At 40.0% G+C, this 20,714-nt stretch overlaps 1 protein-coding gene across 1 annotated transcript in view; it reads right to left on the bottom strand.

The window, feature by feature from the left end:
• The window catches only part of LOC104967242 (zinc finger protein 385A-like), a 24,980-nt gene extending 7,553 nt beyond the window's left edge, over positions 1-17,427 (bottom strand). The window contains exons 1-4 of the mRNA XM_010796658.1: positions 17,199-17,427; positions 16,269-16,586; positions 15,496-15,683; positions 15,155-15,241 (exon numbers count right to left, since the gene is read on the bottom strand). Of these exons, the coding sequence (XP_010794960.1) occupies positions 15,155-15,241; positions 15,496-15,683; positions 16,269-16,586; positions 17,199-17,427 (822 nt within the window). The remainder of the gene's footprint in view (positions 1-15,154; positions 15,242-15,495; positions 15,684-16,268; positions 16,587-17,198) is intronic.
• Between the last annotated feature and the right edge of the window lie 3,287 nt (positions 17,428-20,714).

The following is a 20,714-nucleotide window of genomic DNA, read 5'->3' on the forward strand; positions in this document are numbered from 1 at the left end:
TTTCATTCATTGCATAACTACACCGTAGTTGTGTGTATGATATGTCAATAAACCTTAGAAATTCTTGAAATCTTGAAAGGGATGTGCAAAATAGCAATTATATACAGTTTTTAATTAACTATTACTAGAAAAATAAAAAGTAATTAATATACTTTATAGAGATCTGTAGATAAATGTTTAGTCTTCTCAAGCACCAGCAATCAAATATCTCGCCTGATTGTTGGCACTTGACAAGTCCCTGAATTTTACTCAGGTGTAACTAAAGTCTGCTTTAAGGGTTGTTTATATTTCACATCATTAATCAGAATCTGCAAAGTAACTAAAATAAATTTAATGGAGTAAAAATACCAGCTTAACCTCTGAATTGTACTGGAGTAGAATTACAAAGTAACAATGAGCTGTCATGTGGTTAATATATTAATGCTGCCCATTATGGATACAAGCGATTTTCACCCATTTAGTAATTATATGTTTTAAATTTGTGCACACCAATTGGTTTCGTATCGCCTAAACCTCCAGGGCTGTACACAGTTTAATACTGTCAACTTCTAATTTTGGGAAAACGAAAACTGAGACTGCCAAGGCACACTCCCAGTAGAGCCAGCATGTGTAGTTCTGGGGGGGCGTTCGAGTCCAGTTTTGAATAGTCTGCCGTGGTTTCGTTCCATTTCAAAGAGTTTGACGCTCGGCGTAACCTTGGCACACTGCCACTCCAACAACCAATCCCAGACCTTGAAGATTAATCACGGGGTTTGTCAACGGGACTGTAGTCCCAAATGATAGCTGGGGATTATGGGTAGTGTAGTGTCTTCGGCCATCCTAAACTGAATTTTTTTCCGGATATCATATCGCATTAACAACACCACATCTGGCGTCACAGAGATCTTCTGTTACTGTCCTTTCTTGTTAGAGGAAGTACAGAAACACGTAACTCTGGATTTGTTTTTATGTTTGAGATGAAATAAACAACACAGCAGCTTTATGGCATGTTAAAATTATTATTTTCTGCCTCGCCCATAAGAGTAACAGCTGGTGAAATTACAGCCTTGCCTACTGATTTCAAATCTGTGCTCTAAAATGATACTTATAAATGACTATTATCATTATTATAAGCAAGATAATAAATGGCAAAGATATGTAGAAAATAAACGTATTTGAGATACGTTCATAACTAACGTGACATGGGAGAAAATACGTTTCTAGCTAAAACGTAATTGAGAATGCAGTTTAGCTCTGTGGGAACGTAATTTTTAGGAGACAGGGTTGTCCATGGAATGCTCTTAACATCCCGATAGCAATGAATATCATAAGTGCTTTGACAAAAAATCCATTAAAAAAAATGTAATCTGTGAAAGCCGTAGTACTGTAAAAAGCACGACCAATTATTTTAGCCGGCCCGGCTAAAATAACTGGAAGGCCTACAGTACCTGCCTGTCAGCCTTCCATCTGTGCCATAGACGATCTGTGCACACACTTATCTCGTGCCCTCATTGGTCATATGCGCGTTCGTGTGTGTTGGAGGAGGGGCTCTGTAAAGAAGTGGCAGATTTTTTCCGGCTGTGTATTTTCAAATTCTAGCGCACTCGAGCTGGTTTCTCCAAAATTACCTACCCCACCTTTAAGTGCAGTTCTGAATCGAGTTTCATGTTTTAATTATTTATTTATTTTTTAGTATTTTCTGCTTTTTGTATATTGAACTTCAGTTTGTCAGAGTGGGAGGATTTGTTAAAGTATACCGTTTTTAATTCAGTCAAAGACATTTTTCATGACAAGTTGACAAAATATAGCCTATAACAAATGTTTGGAAAAATTAAACTTAAAAATAAAGACTTTTAGCATACTAAACATTGACCAGTCGACCCCCTCCCTAACAAAGCATGTTTTTTTTGTACATGTGGTGAACCACTACATCTTACAGTCAGTGTATAGAGACGAGTGGTAGTGAGCTCTGAGCCTCCTTCACTGTGCCAGGAGAGGAGAAACTCTCCATCTGACAGATGTACAACCACAAACAGCTGGCTGCTTTTTCACTTTGTGTCTGGACCTGAGCTGATTGACCACACAGCTCAAACAGCATAACCAGTAAAACCAGTAACAAAACGACACATCTTTGAATTATAATATTGTTATCAGTCACTAGGGTTTGTCAATAAATCCACAAATACTTTTTTTGTATACCATTACTAAATTATACTTGGACATGCAGGATAGTAAATGACAAAGATTTTCAGGTTGGTTTTATCTCTTTATCTTAATCTGTTTGGCCACTTGAACCTGTAAGTGGCTGTTTTAACACAATGCTTTAGGCTGTTTCATCAGAGTTACACTAGAAATTAAGACTTCATTAAATGTTGGCAGGCCTCATCAGAACTCACCGCTAACGATTACGGCTAAAATTAGAGTTCAACAAGCCTGTCGACACATTTATGGCCTCCAGGGGCGAGAGAATGAAAGGATGGCTGAGGTCACATGCTCTCAATAACACGGAGAGCAGGTACACTGACTGCACTGCACAACCGATACAAACTGGATTCAATATATCTAGACTTTTTTATGCAAAAGAAAAGTAGAGTTTTGTGTGAAACAGTACAACTCGAATGTATATGCGCTGTATTTACTATGCTTTGCTATTTTGCTAGTATCGGTTACATTACATTAGACACAGAAACGACTCAGAAAATGTGTTTTCTTATATAAAAGAAAACACATAATCTCTCTGCAAATGATATTTGATGATTCACAATTAAATTGAATATTAAAACCAAATTATGCTTGACTTTGAAATATTACAATGCATCTGCCTGAAACCCTTAAGCGCTGTATATGTTCAAATCAGTTGATCTTTTGTAAACTGTCTAATAAAAAGACACGATGTATCCAATAAAGCAGTACTTGGCAAACGGCCACTCCACTGGGACAAATCTCATCCCCTAACAAGACATTAGGACCCGACATTAGGACTTTCTTAAGAAAAAAAAAGATGAGTTTTGTCAAAATCAATAGCCCATTTAACTAGACGGATAGATTGTCAGTAACATGTAAATCAATTTAGAGAATACAGAAACAATCATGAAGAAAATATTTTAGGCATATACTGTAGAAAAACTTCACTCCTCTTTAAACTGACACTACTCCAGAACATTTTCCCACACTAAAGAAAAAACAATTGCAACCTCTTTTGTCAAAGCTTTTTAATATAACGTTGACATTACTCCTGCTCCTACATGCAATAAGGCATGAAGAGGTGCATATATTTGAATAGTAAAAGCTTATTTCAGCTCATTCTTTAATACATGTAACTGTATTCTATCAACTTGGCACCAACATCCTGTAACCCTGAACCAGCAAAGTGTTTTAATAAGTGAACAACTTAAAGCCACAGGACACACACACACACACACACACACACACACACACACACACACACACACACACACACACACACACACACACAGGATGGTGTGTTACCTGAGTCCACTGGTCCGGTTTCAGTTTCCCATGGTGACATCCATTAAAGTCATGCTGTGTCTGGCCCTTTACCCTCTGACAGCCACATTAGCACCTGGCCCATTGGAAACAACAATACCCCTACCTGCATTATTCAGCCCGACTCAACTAATGAGGAAACCTTATCTCACACACACACACACACACACACACACACACACACACACACACACACACACACACACACACACACACACACACACACACACACAATCCTGGGTTCACACATACACGCAGTCTGTCACAGAGCATTATCGGATTCACTGTAAGTATTTATTTGTTATTAATGATGTAGAAATAGGTCGCTTCATGTTGCCTAAAGCTGGAGGGCATGCTGCCGGATCTTGTGGGAAATAGTTTGATGAAGTTTGGAAAATAAGCTTTGAATAATTTGAGTAAGCTTCTTTTTGTGCTCATTCAGCACTCTGCCTGTCAAACAGCTGTCTGCACGCCCCTTCATCCTCCTGCTCCATCATATCTTCCACATTTCATCACCGCTTTCATCCCCAGTCAGTCTGCGTTAACCTCAATCCCCCCCCCCCCCCTAACCCTCGTCCCTCCACTGCTTCATAGAGTCTCTGGAGCTGTCAGTCTCTGTTGAACCTCTGTGTCTGCTTTTATTTTTTCTCTGTTCAAACAGTTGTCTGGAAAAGCCACTGTGGTGTGAACTGTGTGTCAGTATTTTCACAATTTAGCACCTGACACTACATACAGGTAGATTCTACATAAATCCTCCATATGTCGGGGGGATGTTTTGACGGCACACGTGTTTCAGATGCCGTCATTGTGAGGCATAGAGTGAGACACATCAGAGAAAGTCAATGGTAAACATCAGAAAAGGGGTGCCAGAGGGAGAGGGAAAGCAAAATCGACAGCAGCATTATCACTCTGCCTCCTCATTCAAACACATCAAGAAAATGCTCAGCACCTCCTTTTCTCATTGGCCGAGCCTCCGGCCAATCGTTGCTCAGGAATGCAAGGTGCCTTTAGGTTGTACCCAACCACAAAATATGAGAGAGACAGCGAGAGAGAGAGAGAGAGAGAGAGAGAAAGGAAGAGAGATATGCACACTGTGGTGCAGAGGTTCCTCCAGTGAGGCAGGGCTCCATCTCAGCTGTACACTGTGGTGTTTCTCCACTGAGTGAATATATATAACAGTGAATACATTACAGGCTGCCTTGCAGTAGACTGGGTGCGTGTGGTGTTGCAGTCGGGGGTTCTGCTGTGCTCTGGCAACAGCTGGCTGAGCGTGTCAAGATCTGAAGAAGGAGAAGCTTCTCATGTGGACGAAGGCAGCGGAAGAGACACAGCGCAGGATGCAAAGTGATGGTTGTGGTGTTGAGACGTCTTTTTTTGTCTCACTTTGAGTTTTGAGAGCCAGAGAGGTTGGAGTCACTGCTGATCGAGGGAGAGAGGAACTGAGCAAGGAGAGAACGTGGGAACAAGAAGTTGACAGTGGACGTGTTCAGGATGATCTTGGGTAAGAGGATATCAGAAAGCATTTCTCTTTTTGCTCTCGTTGATCCGATTGATCTGTTTTTTCACAGTTACATTCTTCTTATGCCAAGGTTATCATTTATCTCTGGTACAAACTTTTGGCTGCATGTGCTGCTTTGGGAAACTCAGATGCATCTTAGATGACTTTGTCACATAGTCATGAAAAGAAGACCGATGCACGATAGAAGGATTCCCCTCTTTGGAAAATCTGTAGGATGGTGTGAGCGAGGCTCCTTGCTGTTCCTGTTCATATGACTTTCATCATTAATCCTGCAGTCGTCACAATTGTTCATAAACACATGTGTATATTGTAGTCGCTAAATTCCGTGTCCTACAAGCTTTGAAACAAAATAGCAATAAAAGAAGATGTCAAAAGGCCATTTGCTTATCCATTTTATTTCCTTAAAAAAAGCCCAAAGCGGTTCAATAACACTGATACTGTATAAATAATAATAATAATAATAATAATAATAATAGTTATTTGCAAATTATGTCTTAATTATTATTTGTAAAAATCATGAATATATCTAGTTTAAATATGTTTGATAAAATACATGATTTTGAGTGATCCTAATGCATTTCACAGCCTGTGCTGGATGTTATTAATAGACTAAAATGCAGATTTGATAAAATATTTATTTTGTATCCATGTGACGCAGTCCTAAACAGTAGATTTTTAGTTTAAACATTTTATCTTTTTAGTTCATCAATATTGATACTTGCTTCTCGTCTTACATTTCATTAAATACAATGACCTTGTTCCATGTACTTATACTTTATTTTTGTTTGCTTGATCTTACCCCTGCCTCAGTCTTCCTGTGATCTGAGTGTGGGTTTGAGCTTGTGGTAATCCCTCCCTGGAGCTGAAGCTTTAACTCTGTATGCACTAGATACTAAACACACTGACACAAGATCACATCAACATGGGGCTCCGGTTTTATATACTGTATTAGTTTCCTTTTACTGAGATATAGATGTAAATCCGGGGACTAAAATAGTGTCTATGAAAGGCGATGACAGTGTGGACAGGAAGAGATGGAAAAACAAACATGGAGAAAAAAGTCTCCTCTCCGGCTGTCCATCATCACAAAAAAATCTCCCAATCCATTCACTGCCATCTGAATACTGTATTTGTTTAATGAAAGGCCAAATTCAAACACGTCTACACGATCAGCAGCGAAGTATGAAAGAAATGTGTTAAAGCAGGCTTATCTCCCCTGATGCAGAGCAGCGTGCATCGCAGTTTAGCAACTTAGTGATTTTTATGATGAATATTTCAGACCCAGAGGTTTCAGGTCTTTATTTATTTAAAAAATAGGCCACAGCTTCTTCTAGAATGACGCAAGGACCTCACTCAGCCCTATGAAAAAAGATTCGTAGCTTGCATCACTGTTCACTCAACCAATATGAAGTAATCCATATACACAGAAAACCCTCCCTCATTAATGTCCTGCAGGTGCTTGTTGTTCCTGATAAACAACATGACCTTTGAATAGAGGCATTGCAACGAGGGATGAAAAGTATTGACATTTAAAATGAAGAAATGCGTAGTGCATCACTCTGTGTGTTTGACAAACTGACACAGATTTCAAACGTCTTTGAAGCCGCCAACTGACGCACGGAGTAAAACCAGCAATGGTAAGCAACGAAGTGAAGGTCAAGTACCTTAGATGGGCCATAGTTACAGTATGTATATACTGTCTCTCCGCACAAGATAAAGCAATTGTTGTTTATTAGTGTTTTAAAAACAACCTTAACTTTTATCTGACAACAAGCTTTAACCGAACATATGACTCTTGTCTTTCAAAACGTAAGGAAAATGATGAGTGACTTTAAAAAGCAACCTTTTAGAGGAGCTTGGGGTGGATTGATGTCCAAACAATGTGAGATACAGGACACATTCCCGTTAAATACCCCAGTCAACATCAACCATGACCAAGATGGTTGTCTGACCTTCTGCCAGGACTACATCTCACTACATGCTTTTCAGCTCCAAAGTGCCCCTGTGCACACAACTGTAAACATGTGGAAATTAAAGATGGGAGGTATTAGTGCTATCAGATGGGTCTGGGAATCACAGCCACTCGGTGATCTAAGTATTTAGAAAGTATGCACATCTAGAAAATAAATGCTAACGGAGCAGGACAGACTAAGATTTTAAATGTAGAGTCAACATACAAGTGTTGAGCATCAAGCTTTTGGAACAGTAGACTACATGTAGTTCAGTAGTTGTTGAGATATTTCACTCTGGACAAAACATGTATACACAATAAATATGTGTATACTGATCCCAACATTAACCAACAAGATTTTTTAGCTTGAACCATATCCATAGCAGTGCCATATCACTAAACTCTAGTATTAACCATTGTTGTTTTAGTAGTGGTGATGTAAAGGTGAAAACTATCTTATCCTGCTGATTTGCAAGTAAGATCAGAAGATATTGAAGTATATGTTGTTTTGGAAGGCATGAAAACGACATATTAGTCAATAAGTTGAAAGGACTTTTTGACCATATTTATAAATAGTAGAAGGCCTGAATAGCTGCAGCACAAAACACTAGTGTATTTACTTTACTGGTTACAAGGATGCCAAAAATGGCAAGAGGGCATAAAGTATCTTTGTTGTTTATTGTCCTGAAGGTATGCAGGCCACAGCTGAGCCACCAGCCACCAGCCTTTTATGCAGCATAACAACCCAGACAAGCACAAAGCATATAGCATAAAATCACACTCTAGCCTCAAGACTCCAAAACGAAGCCTATCATTTCTGCTTCTGCGGGAACAAACAATGTGCTATATGTAGATCAGCTGCATACATACTCCTGTTGTTTGATTCGATTTTTCTGCCTATTGAAAATCAAGTATTCATTGCCTTTGTGTGCTCTCTATTGTTTAACATCATAAGGACATGCACCTGGCTTCTTTACGTCCGATGCCATTGTCGTGTTGTCTGTTCATCCTTTTGCACATGTGCCTTTGTGTGTTTGCTTGTGTGCTTTACATGCTCAGGTTTCTGTAGGTCTGTATCTGCAGCCGTGCGTCCTGCCAGCTCCCAGCAGGTGTGTAAATGGTTTGACACACAGAATGATGATGTGGGGCAGGGCTGCAGGTGATGTTAACATGGTGGATCCCTTAATGGTTCTTACTTTGCTCTGCATGCAGTAGTGCTCTCTGTTTGCCTCAAACTGTGCTACATCATGACCGCAGGGCTGACAGCCAGGTTCAGGATGTTCTGACACCGCCCTACAGAGCTGAAGCCTGAGAGGAGCTACAGATATTCATGAGCCAGGTTGTTACCATTTACAGAACAAAAAGGCACAGATGGATTATATCATTACAACTATGGTAACATACTGCTAAAAATCCAGTATGAACTGTCTACCATGCTTTCTCCTATCTTTTGTAACTACTGGGAATGATAACTTTTTACTCACAACTTTGCTCTAGATATTTAGGTAACACATATTCCAGCAAAAATAGCACCCTATATATTTTTTCATGACTGCATAAGCGTGACTTCATACAAAGCTTATGGAAATAATCAAAGTGTGCGTGAATAGATGCTACCTACTGTATCACCTTAAATTAGACAAAGGCGCATCTGCATGAGTTGAATAATTTTTTACCCTTTATACAAACATTTAAAGACATGATAGGCTGTTGGCCAGGCCCTCATTATCTTGGTGACATTATTAAACTGTTAATTAAGGTTATGGAAAGATCATTGTTCACGTAGATCATGACTTCCTCAGGAGAGTATTATCAAAATGTTTCAAATCGAGTCTATAATTCAACTTCATCGATATAGATATACAGTAAGGAAAAAAAAAAAAACACAAACAGAAGTGGAATTTCTAGTGCTTTCTGAGATCTGTCCGTCTGAAGTGTTACAATTAATATCTGTAAGTGACACGTTTCCTGGCATTAGATAATCACATGAAAATCCAGATTCTGTATGAACACACAGAGGGTCCGAAATAAAGTGATTACAGAAAGCCTGGAATAAAATCATTTGTTTCTATTAACCACAATGCAAGAACATTTGTCAAAATGTTTGTAGAAAATCAAGTTCTACAATTCTAATATGATGCAAACACTCAACAGTTAATGTAGTAAAACATTTCCCACTCTTACTGACAATTTAAACAAAGCTGCAAACACGCAATTTGTTACATTAATACTAGTCCACTTTACCAATGGTTATTTGATGTATGTCCTGTTAGTTACTTGTATTTAGTTATTTGTTTATGATTATTATTATCACTATTAGGGGTGTAACGGTTCACAAACATTTCGGTTCGGTACTTACCTCGGTTTTTAGGTCACGGCGGTACGTTTTCGTTAAAGCAGAAAAAATTATCAAAACACATGAAATATTTTTTGTGGGGTTTTTAATTATTATTAAACTGTGAATAATGTATTCACTCAAATAAATAAAAAAAAATATAATAAAATGAACATTAAGGTGCAGCATTTCGATGAACTGAAATAATCTGTACTTGAACTACTGCACTAGTACTCACATAAGCAGTCAGCTTGACATTAGGTTTGTCATTGTATTTTCATGTTTTTTGTAAGAAAAATTAACTTGTCCACATTGCTTGCCGAAAGGGCAGATCTGCTGGCACTAACAATGTCTCCTGCTGTGGAGAACACCCTCTCGCTAGGGACAGAGGTAGCCGATACAGCCAGGTAGCGCTTTGCTAACATGGCACTGGACTTTTTGCGAGTGGTGGAGGCTTAAATGCTAGTGGGAGTTGGGTTTGCATTTCAGTCATTTTTCTTGTGGTAACGTATTCACGTTCTGGTGATGCCTTTTCAAATGAGTGTGCTAGTTCAATGTATTGCCAGCCGCGTAACCAATTTTATCCAATGCAGAACAAACATGCTTGGGTCTCACTGGGCCTCATTCCTTTCTGCGAAACAAAAATGTTCTCAAACCGGAGACTTCAATGATGCTGAAGGATTTTCGAGCTCAACTTTATCTGCGTTCGCAATTTCGACAGTTCCTCAAACAAAATTTGAACGCATCCCTGGTAGACTTGGTCGCTCTATGACGCGTTGAACCCAATGTGAGCAAATTACACTGAACGCTGCGACGCTGCACCTGAGATTACTTCCAAAAAGTTTTCCACCTTCTAAATTGTTTACGTGTAACGTTATATTTGTTCAGTACACTTCGGTACACACGTGTACCGAACCGAAGGGCCCATAACGAATATTTTCGGTACGAATAAGTATACCGTTACACCCCTAATCACTATCATTATTGTTTATGTCTGTCTAATTTGCAAAGGAGACCTAAAGATTATTTAGGGAATTGGTTTGTATATGTGTGAGGGAAAGAGAGAATTGATTTATTTCGTAATGCAATTGTAAATAAATTCAATACAATTGAATTGGTTTAAAAAAACAAACAAAGATGACCTGTCTTCCCAAATCAATGTCTAAAGATGTCTGTAAATGCTTAAAACAAGACATGACATTCAGACAAGCTACAGGGAGGGCAACTAAATAACCCTAAATTGTTCATGCATGTATAACATTTTGCATGTGACAGCCAAAGGTTAACCCTCACAAGCAGCTGTACCGATTGGATTGCTTTCTCCATTTTGAAAACACTTCTATGAGAATTTAGCACATGGACAATACAGCATGTTGTTTAGCTGTGGGGGTTACAACTGCTTTCTAAATAGATGGCATTTTCTCTGCACATTAACCTGCAGGTTAACATGGCTCTTTACCTCCTCTGGTCACCTTGGACTCACCTCAAAACATGCGGCTCCCTCCCCCACCTCGATGCTTTCCTTCTCTTTCCCCCTTATCTACCCCCGTCGTCCAGACCTCTTTTCCTCGCTCAACCGACTCTCTCCGGTTGCCACTGCCATCATCTTCTCTCTCAAAGCTCCTCTTTGCTCGTCATCTCCACTTTCTTGCCAATCAGGGAGTTTTGACCTCTTTGTGATGATTCATTATCTGGCACCACGGAAAGACAGACAGAATTTTTCATGAGAAATTGTTAGCCAGGAATAGTCTAAACACAGCAACGTACTTCCATCATTACATAATGATTTTCATTTTAATGAGAGCAGTGCAAATCTGTTGGGGAAAACTAAAGTCTTCATTAGTTGCAAATACTGCATGAAATCAGAGTGAGGCTGCAGAAGGACTGGCTGATCTCAAGAGCACTGCATAAAAACACACACACACACACACACACACACACACACACACACACACACACACACACACACACACCGCTTCCAGTGAAAGAGGTCTTCTGAGAGTTCTCTTGGAGGTAGCATTTAAGCCTGGCCGCTGGGGCGCAGAGCCTCTATCATTAAAACAAAGTGCAGACTGAAATCAACTGTGTTCTCCTTCACCGCCAGCACTCAGCTCTCCTCTTCATCGTGTTCCCTCCTCACTGTCCAGATCTCACACAGACAAACACAACATTAATCAGCATTGAGCCTATACGTTAGGTCATTTAGAGCTTCATTCATTCTAGACTACAAAGGTTAGTGTGTGTGTGTGTGTGTGTGTGTGTGTGTGTGTGTGTGTGTGTGTGTGTGTGTGTGTGTGTGTGTGTGTGTGTGTGTGTGTGTGTGTGTGTGCGTTTGTAAGTACTATTTGTAAGAAATATTTTTGATGGTTTGAGAATCCTTCTTAGCATGGAGATATCTGAAACCAAACAGCACATTTCCCAGTGGACCACAACATTTCTGATCATGCTGCCTCTCTACATATCAACTATGTGTGGCCTCTTATACATTTATTTCTATAGAAAAAGCTGAATTTGAATGCAGTGCTTTTTAAGGGTTAGAATTTGAATCTGAATTTAATATTTTTTTTTAAAGATGAAACATTCCTGCTTTTTAAGATCTACACTGTGAACTCTAACTTTAACATGAGTGGAAATCAAACAAAAGCTTGACATACAAGACTGGCTAAAAATATGAATGCATTCCAGGGATGAAGCGCTAAATACTTGCACTCTAAATGCAGTGGTGTGTAAAGGACACAAGCAGGGAGGGAGTCATCTGAAACTCGTGTAACGCTGCCCTGTTCTCTCTGTGAGGGGCCGCTTGATTATATCTCCCCTGCTCAGACCTGCATGTTCTCACATGGTCTATATGAGGATGATGGGATACAGAACATGACTGGGGGCCGCAAAGCGCATGTTCATATTTACATACTGTATGAATATAAACAGTTTTATCTATGAAAATCAGCATGTGTCGAGTCCCAGGCTTTATTTTGCCTTTTGTGCTCAAGGAAAACTGAGCTTTTGATCAGTCTTTGCTTGTAATATCAGAGTCTGTGCCAATACCTCCATTGAGAAGCATCAAAAATGACGTGACATTTACAAAGTAGGGTTGGTTTAACTTTTCGAAAAGGACTTTTTACACAAGTATATATAATTTAAGGTACAGTTACTCTTCCATTATATAAGGAGCCAGAATGCGCCACAGAGGTCACTGACTCATTACCCAACACTCCCACGACAAAGAACCCACCAACACGCTGACGGTGTGTGTGTTCAGCCTCTTGTGGTTTTTGTTTTTAAACAGTGCTTATGTTGGATGAGAATTTAAAAAATCCCACATATGTGTATATCCGGAGTGTCTGTAACTGGTGTCCCGTCTGTGAGTGAGATGCATTGGGAGGTCTAATACTGAGCCACCTGTTTGTCCTGCCTGCTGTTTTACTTGTGTGCATCTCCTCTGCTGCAGCTCTACGGCACATTGCACAGTAACCTGAGAGACTGGGAGCTTAAAGCACGGTGGACATTCTTTAATAATGAAGGAATACTCTGCTTACAGTACAGCGCTGGGCTTACTCACACTGTCTGGGTTGGGCTGCACTTCAAAGGCAGACAAACACTCATTATTTTCACTCAAGACTTCTTCCGGTCATATGCCAATAAAGTGCTTTAATAAAACCAACATTTTTCTTTCATGTATATTACTGAGGGGGTGGGGGATTAAATGGGAGTCCCCGGTCACTAACAGAAAGTGAAAGAGGCAGATTGATTGATAGTGGCCATTCAGTAGCAGGTGCTTCTCACTGCTACTATGCTGTAGCCACACATGTTGCAATTATAACAATGCAATTCATTTCTGGCCACAGAGGACAGATTAGCCTGCCAGTGTTGAGAGCTCAGCTCTGCTGCAAGGCTGACGTCACACCATGCTGCATTAGCCATCGTCACCACTGCAGTAACATACTTGACACTTCTCTCTTTCTTTTGCTCACTCCGTCTACTTCTCAGGCCCAGAGCAAACCTTGTTTCATTCATATCTCCCGTCTGTTCAGCAAGTCAGTTTGCTCACTATTTACCTTGTCAGTTTTCCTGTTTGTGCTTCCCCCTCTGTGGGGTATACAGTATCATCTGTCCTTCTCTCCACCTCTCCAGCTACTTCCCACCCCCTCTTCCTGTCGCTGTACCCCCTACAGTAGATTCGCTAGACCCACTCTCTCTGCTTTCTGTGCCTTTGTCGCTTTATAGATAAAACATCAAAGCACATCCTGCTTAGAGAAAAAAAGGATTTCAGGGACATTCACTTGCTCTCATTTTCTTCCTCTTAAATCCCATCTCTGGTTCTTCATTCATCTTAATCCTTATTTCCATAGGCTCCTTTCGTAGCTTCTCTTTATATGTTATCATTATTCACTTTTGTTCAAAAGATTGGATGCGTTAATCTCTTTTACATCCTATTGTTTCAACTGCTTTCATCCCCCACCTCTGAGGCTATTAGGCATTTTATGCTTGAATTGACGGCACACCTTCATTGATTTCCTAAGATCTGACACTGGAGGTCACAGGGAGAGTGAAAGTATCAAAGCTCGGGCAGAAAGAAAACAATCGGGAGTTGCAGTAAGGGAGAGGGAAATAAGTAGGATGGCAGCGCACTGTGTGCACTGCGAAGAGAAGAAGTAGCTTTGAGTACGTCAGCTTTTCAAACTCTCTGCTGTCATTTGTTCCTGGAGTTGTAGGGCTTCATATCCTTGTCTAATTGCAGGGCTTTGGGTATAGCAGCAGCCAGAGGAGTTGGGTTACACAGGCAAAGCTATATCTGCCTTTCTGTCATCACCAATCAGGATGAGGGCTATATGCGTAACTATCATTGGCAGTTAATACCTCCAGCTTACAGAGGCATTGCGGACACGTCCCAGTGGGCCCTTTGCCTCAGTTAAGCATCCCACCCCTCAGTCAACATGTACCTGTCACGTGCCTCGGGTCCCTCAGTCCTGTTACTGACATAATGAAACCTTATAATATTTCGGCAGGCCTCGGCTTGTGAATACACATACACACACAGTCACATATAATCTGTGTTACTGTAACAGAGAGAAGATAACAGGAACTATATATTTGCCTTTAAGTCTCACTCTTTAATTTTATTTCACTTGATTGGGAGTGGACCTCACAATTGAGATCTAACTCCAATATAAGGTGCTAGCGCAGGAGTTGGCGTCCAACACAGACCTTTTTATTGACTATACAACCAGAACCTCAACCTCTCAAACCTTAAGGGCTGGCCACATCAAAAAGATAACTATAATATATAATTTCTGAAAATAGTTTGGCTCAAGAGTCCTCACTACAACTATAACAACCACAACAGTGGGAAATTATGTTTTTGGGATCACAGCGATTTTATGACCGATACAAACTCTGAGAGACAATTAAAATACAAAAGAGTATTCGTTTTTGAGGGTGGATTAATAAATTGTGGTCATATTTCTTTATCAGCAATAAAGAATAGATAGGAATAAACAGCATCGGTCTCTTGTCGCCTCTATAATACTGTGCATATTTCGACCCCACACTGTGCGACACTGCAGCGGCAACTTTTCAACGCTTTTGTTAGGAAAATATCACTCGACACCAGGTTGAGAATCAATAATCAGGTTCTAGTTTATTCTTGCAAGAAGGAGCAGAGTTAACTCTGCTCCTTCTTGCAAGAATAAACTAGAACCTGATTATTGATTCTCAACCTGGTGTCGAGTGATATTTTCCTAACAAAAGCGTTGAAAAGTTGCCGCTNGGCATGCAATCCTTTCCATAACCTCTAAATGATAGTGTTTTATGGTGCGGAATTGATAAATATGGAATATGTGAGAAAGATCATCTGAGTTCTTACCATAAAGTCAGTGCGCTTCTTGTGCCGACTGAGAAGGGGATTGGGTTTCCCTGCAATTCCATCCCGATGCCTTCGGCTAGATATATGCTGAAAAAAAATGAAAAAGAATGATAAATATAATTGTATTTATTGGGATTGCTAGTGCCATTATAACCACCGTGGTTAACCACTATTCCCTGTGTTTAATTTTTTTTATATTTCTGTTGTAAATTATTGTCTTTTACTGTGATTGTAGTAATGTGTTTTTATGACATGTACAGCACTATGGCTCGACCAAAAATCGCTTTTAAATGTGCTTTAAATAAAACTTGATTTGATTTGACCGTGTGGGTTTTTCTCACTTGTTTGAGCTGCAGTTCTGAGTTGACTCTGACATTGCAGATCTCACAGTGGAAGGTGCGTTCCTGAGTGTCGGGGTCAGAAGACAGCTCCCCCCCCTGCTCTGGGCTGAGTTTAGGGCCCAGACGTGGATATGCTTTAATGGGCCCCAGTCCACTGCGAGCCTCCAGAATGGTTTTGTGTTTGGTACCTTGAAACAATAAAAAAACGGTTTAATCTACAATGGCAATTAGGGGGCGTAACTTTGTAATGCATACACTGAAAACTAAGGCTATTTCAAAGTTAACGTTGACGACTAGACATTAAAGTGCAAAAAAGGAATGACACTTAGGAAAACTACATCAAGTGATATGACAGAGCTCTCCAGAACATCTACTAAAGGACCTTGTCATGACATTGTTTGCTTAAGCTGTGTCAATGTTATAAAAATATATCCAATTGAGGTATGAGGGTTTTCCTGTTATTGCATTCACTGCCTGTGACAATATATAGTGTAGGTTGTAGGAGGTCAAGTTTTTATGACCACCAATATAACCATTTAGATCATGCAGTTTTGAACCTATCATTCTCTCCACTAAGTGGTGCTAATGCACCTGGTTTAGCTTTTAGGACTTAAAATGCAGAATACAAGTGCTTTGAAAGAGCCATGCTTCAGGTTTTCTGAAGTTTGTTCTAAAAGTGAATAATACTTAATGCTGTTGTTTATCGGGATTAATTTCTTGCATGTTTGGCATACTCAGTGATGTGATGTTCTTGTGAGCATGTTCACTCCTACCTTTGTTATGTGCCTCCAGTTGTGAGAGGGAATTCACAGCAACTTTGCACAGGGAACAGTAGAGAAGCTTCTTGGCTTTCTCTTCCTCTGATTCTCCTGAAGAAGGGCTGGGTGCTGGAGACGGGGTGTCGGGAAGACCAGCCGCTGCTGGTTCTACTGGGGGGGTGCTGAGGAGCGCGGTGGGGGAGGGAGGGGAGGGTAAAAGTGTGCTGACAGAAGGCATGAAGGGACACTCAGCATCTGAGCTCAGTTTGGGTGTTGGAAGGCAGATAGGTGTCAAAGGTGAATTGTTAAAGTTGGGACAGTTTAGGATGTCATCTGTAAAAAGCACAATGTTTTCTGATTAGTCAACTATTTGTCCAAAGTCAGCCATATCATTAAGTTCAACTCTAATTGTCAAGATATAAAAGTATGAAAACAACAACTTTACAAAAGATTTGAATATCTTCTTATTATAAACTTGGGCCTGGCAAAAATTACATATGATAATCTGTTATATTTCAAGGCAATCAAATCTTGATGAAATCCTATTTGAAGATATTGTGATACGTAAATACCTTGTGTATATCAATAATAACAAGCATATACTAACTCGTATTTCTCAGGAAATATGATGCAAAATATTTTTGAGGAATATAATATGTGTTGCTTTCTGTATGTTACCTAATGTAGTTATTGACCGGAGAACATGCTATATCGAGATGCAGATAGTTTTTGAGATATGAAAGTAGCTATATTGGGAAAAAAGATTTTGGCCATTTTACCCATCCCTATTAGAAAGCAGGGCATCAACACTCATCTCTGCTTAGTTTCTATCCTATTACTTCACACAACAGCTGTGCTGTGCATCTTTGCCATTTAGAGACAGATTTGAATGTGTGTGTGCATGTGTGTTTGTGTGTAACTTCATATGTCACAGGTGATGCTCACCCTGCTTATTAGGATCAGGCTCAGGGCTAGATGGCGACATGCCTGGTGGGGAGGGAGATGCAGGGGGAGGGTGCTGCTTGTCGCCATCTTGGAAACGAGATGTTTTGGATGTTTCAATCCCCTTCACCCTCCGAGCATGGCGGTTCCCCTTGTAGTGGGCCTCTGCCTGGCTCTGGTGGAAAACAAGACATATCTGAGGTAAAATGAAATCCTGGATTTCATTTGGCATGACTTGATTCATGAAAATGTATCTTCCTCCCTTTTTTCTTTGACACTATGACCTTCAGTTAGAGAGTCATTGAGGTCAATAAAGAGAACCACACTCCAAGTGAGCTCTGTTCCATTAGTAACACTGGTATTAAACATTTGACTTTTTTGTTGCCTTTGACCTTAATAGTTACATTGTTGTGCCATAATTAGTTGTTTGTCTGTTTATTAGTAATTAATCATAACCTTTTCAATGTAATGGATAAACATGGGCTTGATAGTTTTCTATTACCAAAGAGCCTCATCCAATACAGGTAAATGTAACACCAGTTAAACCTTTAATATGTAAGTCCAATATATATAAGTGAACAAAGCAGAAAGCACCTACAGTAGATGCAAGAGCTATCCAGTGATGCAAGTGTGGATGTGTTGATAAAGTAGCAGGAAGTGATCTTTGGTTTGATACGAGGGGGGCTCAGGAGACTTCAGTGGACTTGTATAAAAGAAAATGTTACTGAACAAACCCATGTCTTTTTTGTCCCATGGATACTCCAATAAGTCCTCACAAATTACGGCAATCTGCGTTTTCTGTGTTATATTATATATGGGAGGCTCTGGCACAGTGGATCAAGGGAGCACAGGTTCAAACCCCACTGCAGTCAGCATGTCGTGTGTCCCTGGGCAAGACACTTCACCCCAAATTGCTCCTGTGGGGATTGCCCACAGTATTGAGTATGTAAGTCGCTTTGGATAAAAGCATCTAACAAGTAAAATGTAATGTAATGTAATATTAACTGGCTGTGGAGACGATGGTTTGCGGGTCTGATGTGCTGATGAGGTTGTCAGGGAAGATTAGCCTCTAGAATATTCTTGTCTTTCAACACTACTGGTGTAATCACTGAACTGGCCTGCTGAGCTCATGATGATTATTGAGTGGTGGGATTATCTAAAATGGGTTGGAGGGCTGGGGGCACCATTGACAGTTGAAAGCTACTGAGAGAAAAAAGGGAGACAATCAAGAAGTGTTGTTATCTGGATGTTTGCCTGCTTGTCCATGTAAATTGCAAGGGGTTAGTTTAGACTCAAGGGAAACATCAAGAGGAGTGGACATTTCAGTAAGTCCTCAGTAGTACGGGTTGTAGAGTTTGGTGTCAGGTTATCAAAGCTAAAGTTAAAGTAACAGTAGACTATATACAGTACGTGTTTAAGATGTAATCCTTAAGATTTGCAGGAAATCCGACCCCATTTTGTTACTATTTTTAAGGTTGGCTTTTTCAGCAAAAGCCATTTAATATATTTACAATGTGTTAGTGCCTGTACTCTATACAATTTGTATTTACAGAAAACACTGTACGAATGTAATCCAGTGTTTTGTGTTCATCTGATTGATAGCAGCCTCACTATTTACTGTTCACTCACTCAATATAAACATTTTCTACTGCTGCTTCACATTCAATATATTCAGCTGGTGGAAACTCTTTTATTGTGAAGCAGTGACAGGAAACAAAATGTATTGGTCAGAGCTGACAGCGATCATTCATCAAATCTGCACATGACGACAATAGACTAACTGCTTATGGAGAGATCAAGGTTAAGGTAAATAAACTATTGTTTAGGACATAATTAATATTTGGCATCTAAAACAAAGACAAAGGCCTGTCCACACCATGATCGCTTACTATTATGATATCTACAGTAGGCTATACATTTTAACAATATGAACATTGGCTCCAAGCTCCAGCTGAACCCCAGAATATGTATTGATGAGCTGTTCCTGCTGTGTTTTGCTAAAAAAAAGTTAAAGAAATTAAGATAAGAATATAAATAATGAGACTAACAAAGCTGTTGGAGAAATACTGTTTTCTCCACTCTTTGGGTTGTTTTAATGCACTGATATCATGTGTGGCTCTGAAACGTGTACGGCCTTGCAGCTGCCTCTTTATGATAAGAGAAGGCAGAGCATTTTAGGTTGTTGATCTAATCTGAGGAGACAGGCACATACTTGTTGTCTCCTACATTATCTCACATTGCTGGGAGTCCAGAAATCGCAGATGACCCAACTTTCCGACACCCGCGGCTGACATTCCGGCACCCCCGGCCACCTCGATTTACGGCTTTGTTCTCAGTAGGGCCTGGCTCATTTCGTGGCATCTACAGGCAGTGGCAAGTACTTCCGGCATCTGCCACAGAGGCCGCTACTCCGTCGGTATCTCGCTGGCAAGTACTATGCCACAGATGTGGTATCTGTGGGCAAGTATATGCAAAGTCGCCGTGGCAAAGTGCAAACATGCCAAACTTGCCGTCGGCAAGTATACTGCCGATTATATATGCCACAACTTTGCCGTGACAAGTATATGCCACAACTCTGCCGTGGCAAGTAAATGCACAAGTTAAGAGCTAAGAGAAGGTTTACCGGTAGCTGCCACACCGCCTTCCGTGCGCACAATGCTGTATTTAAACCCCGTATTTCACTCGCGTAAAATTGTTCGCTGTTTTTGCAATGACTTTATCGGACTGATCTGTACACAAGAGCTGATGATCTGTTTCCTTGATGGTCCTATCATATTATTTTTCAAAAAGATATATGTTTCAGATTTTATCTTGGGAGAACGTGGGGTTTTGTTAAATAAATAACACGTGCTATTTTTTATGATAACTACTCCAACGATTAATATAGTAAGTTGACAATAAAGATCTAACATTGTTGACCAGACGGTGGAATAGGCTAACTTGTATACTCCAAGTTCTGTACTGGGAATTTAGAAATAGCCTTAGTTTACTTTAGTTGAGATGTAACATGGTATGTTAGTAGTAGGCTACTTACCCCACTACAATTCAGATGTACATTGTGTAATTGTAGCCTACTCCCTACATTTATTTATACGCCACCTTTAGTTACTTTACTACAGATTCTGATTAATGATGATACATATAATCAAGTCTTAAATCCAGGACTTTAATAGTTTACTCCTGGGGGAGTAAATTCACAAGACTACCCTGACTACAGTATACCAAAGTCATTAAAACTAGGCTGCGACCTTTTACCCAGCTTTGAGAACACTTTCATGATCACATCATCTATAATGAAAACATGTAATACCATTTCTAAGGTATATTGTGTATTGCTAATCATCTTTTGCGCTTTTACTTGATAACATTTTAATGCATGACTTTTACTTGTAACAGAGTATTCCAACATTTTAAGGTTGCGCTTATTTCTACTTTTACTTCACACTGGAACGCCGCCGTGGTCGGCTGGTATTAGCCTACCGTAAACCAGCCACGTGTCAAAAATGAACGAATGGCATT

Source organism: Notothenia coriiceps, unplaced genomic scaffold, assembly GCF_000735185.1.
Source record: "Notothenia coriiceps isolate Sejong01 unplaced genomic scaffold, NC01 NC01_scaffold00037250, whole genome shotgun sequence".
In the NCBI taxonomy this organism is placed as follows: Eukaryota; Metazoa; Chordata; class Actinopteri; order Perciformes; family Nototheniidae; genus Notothenia; species Notothenia coriiceps.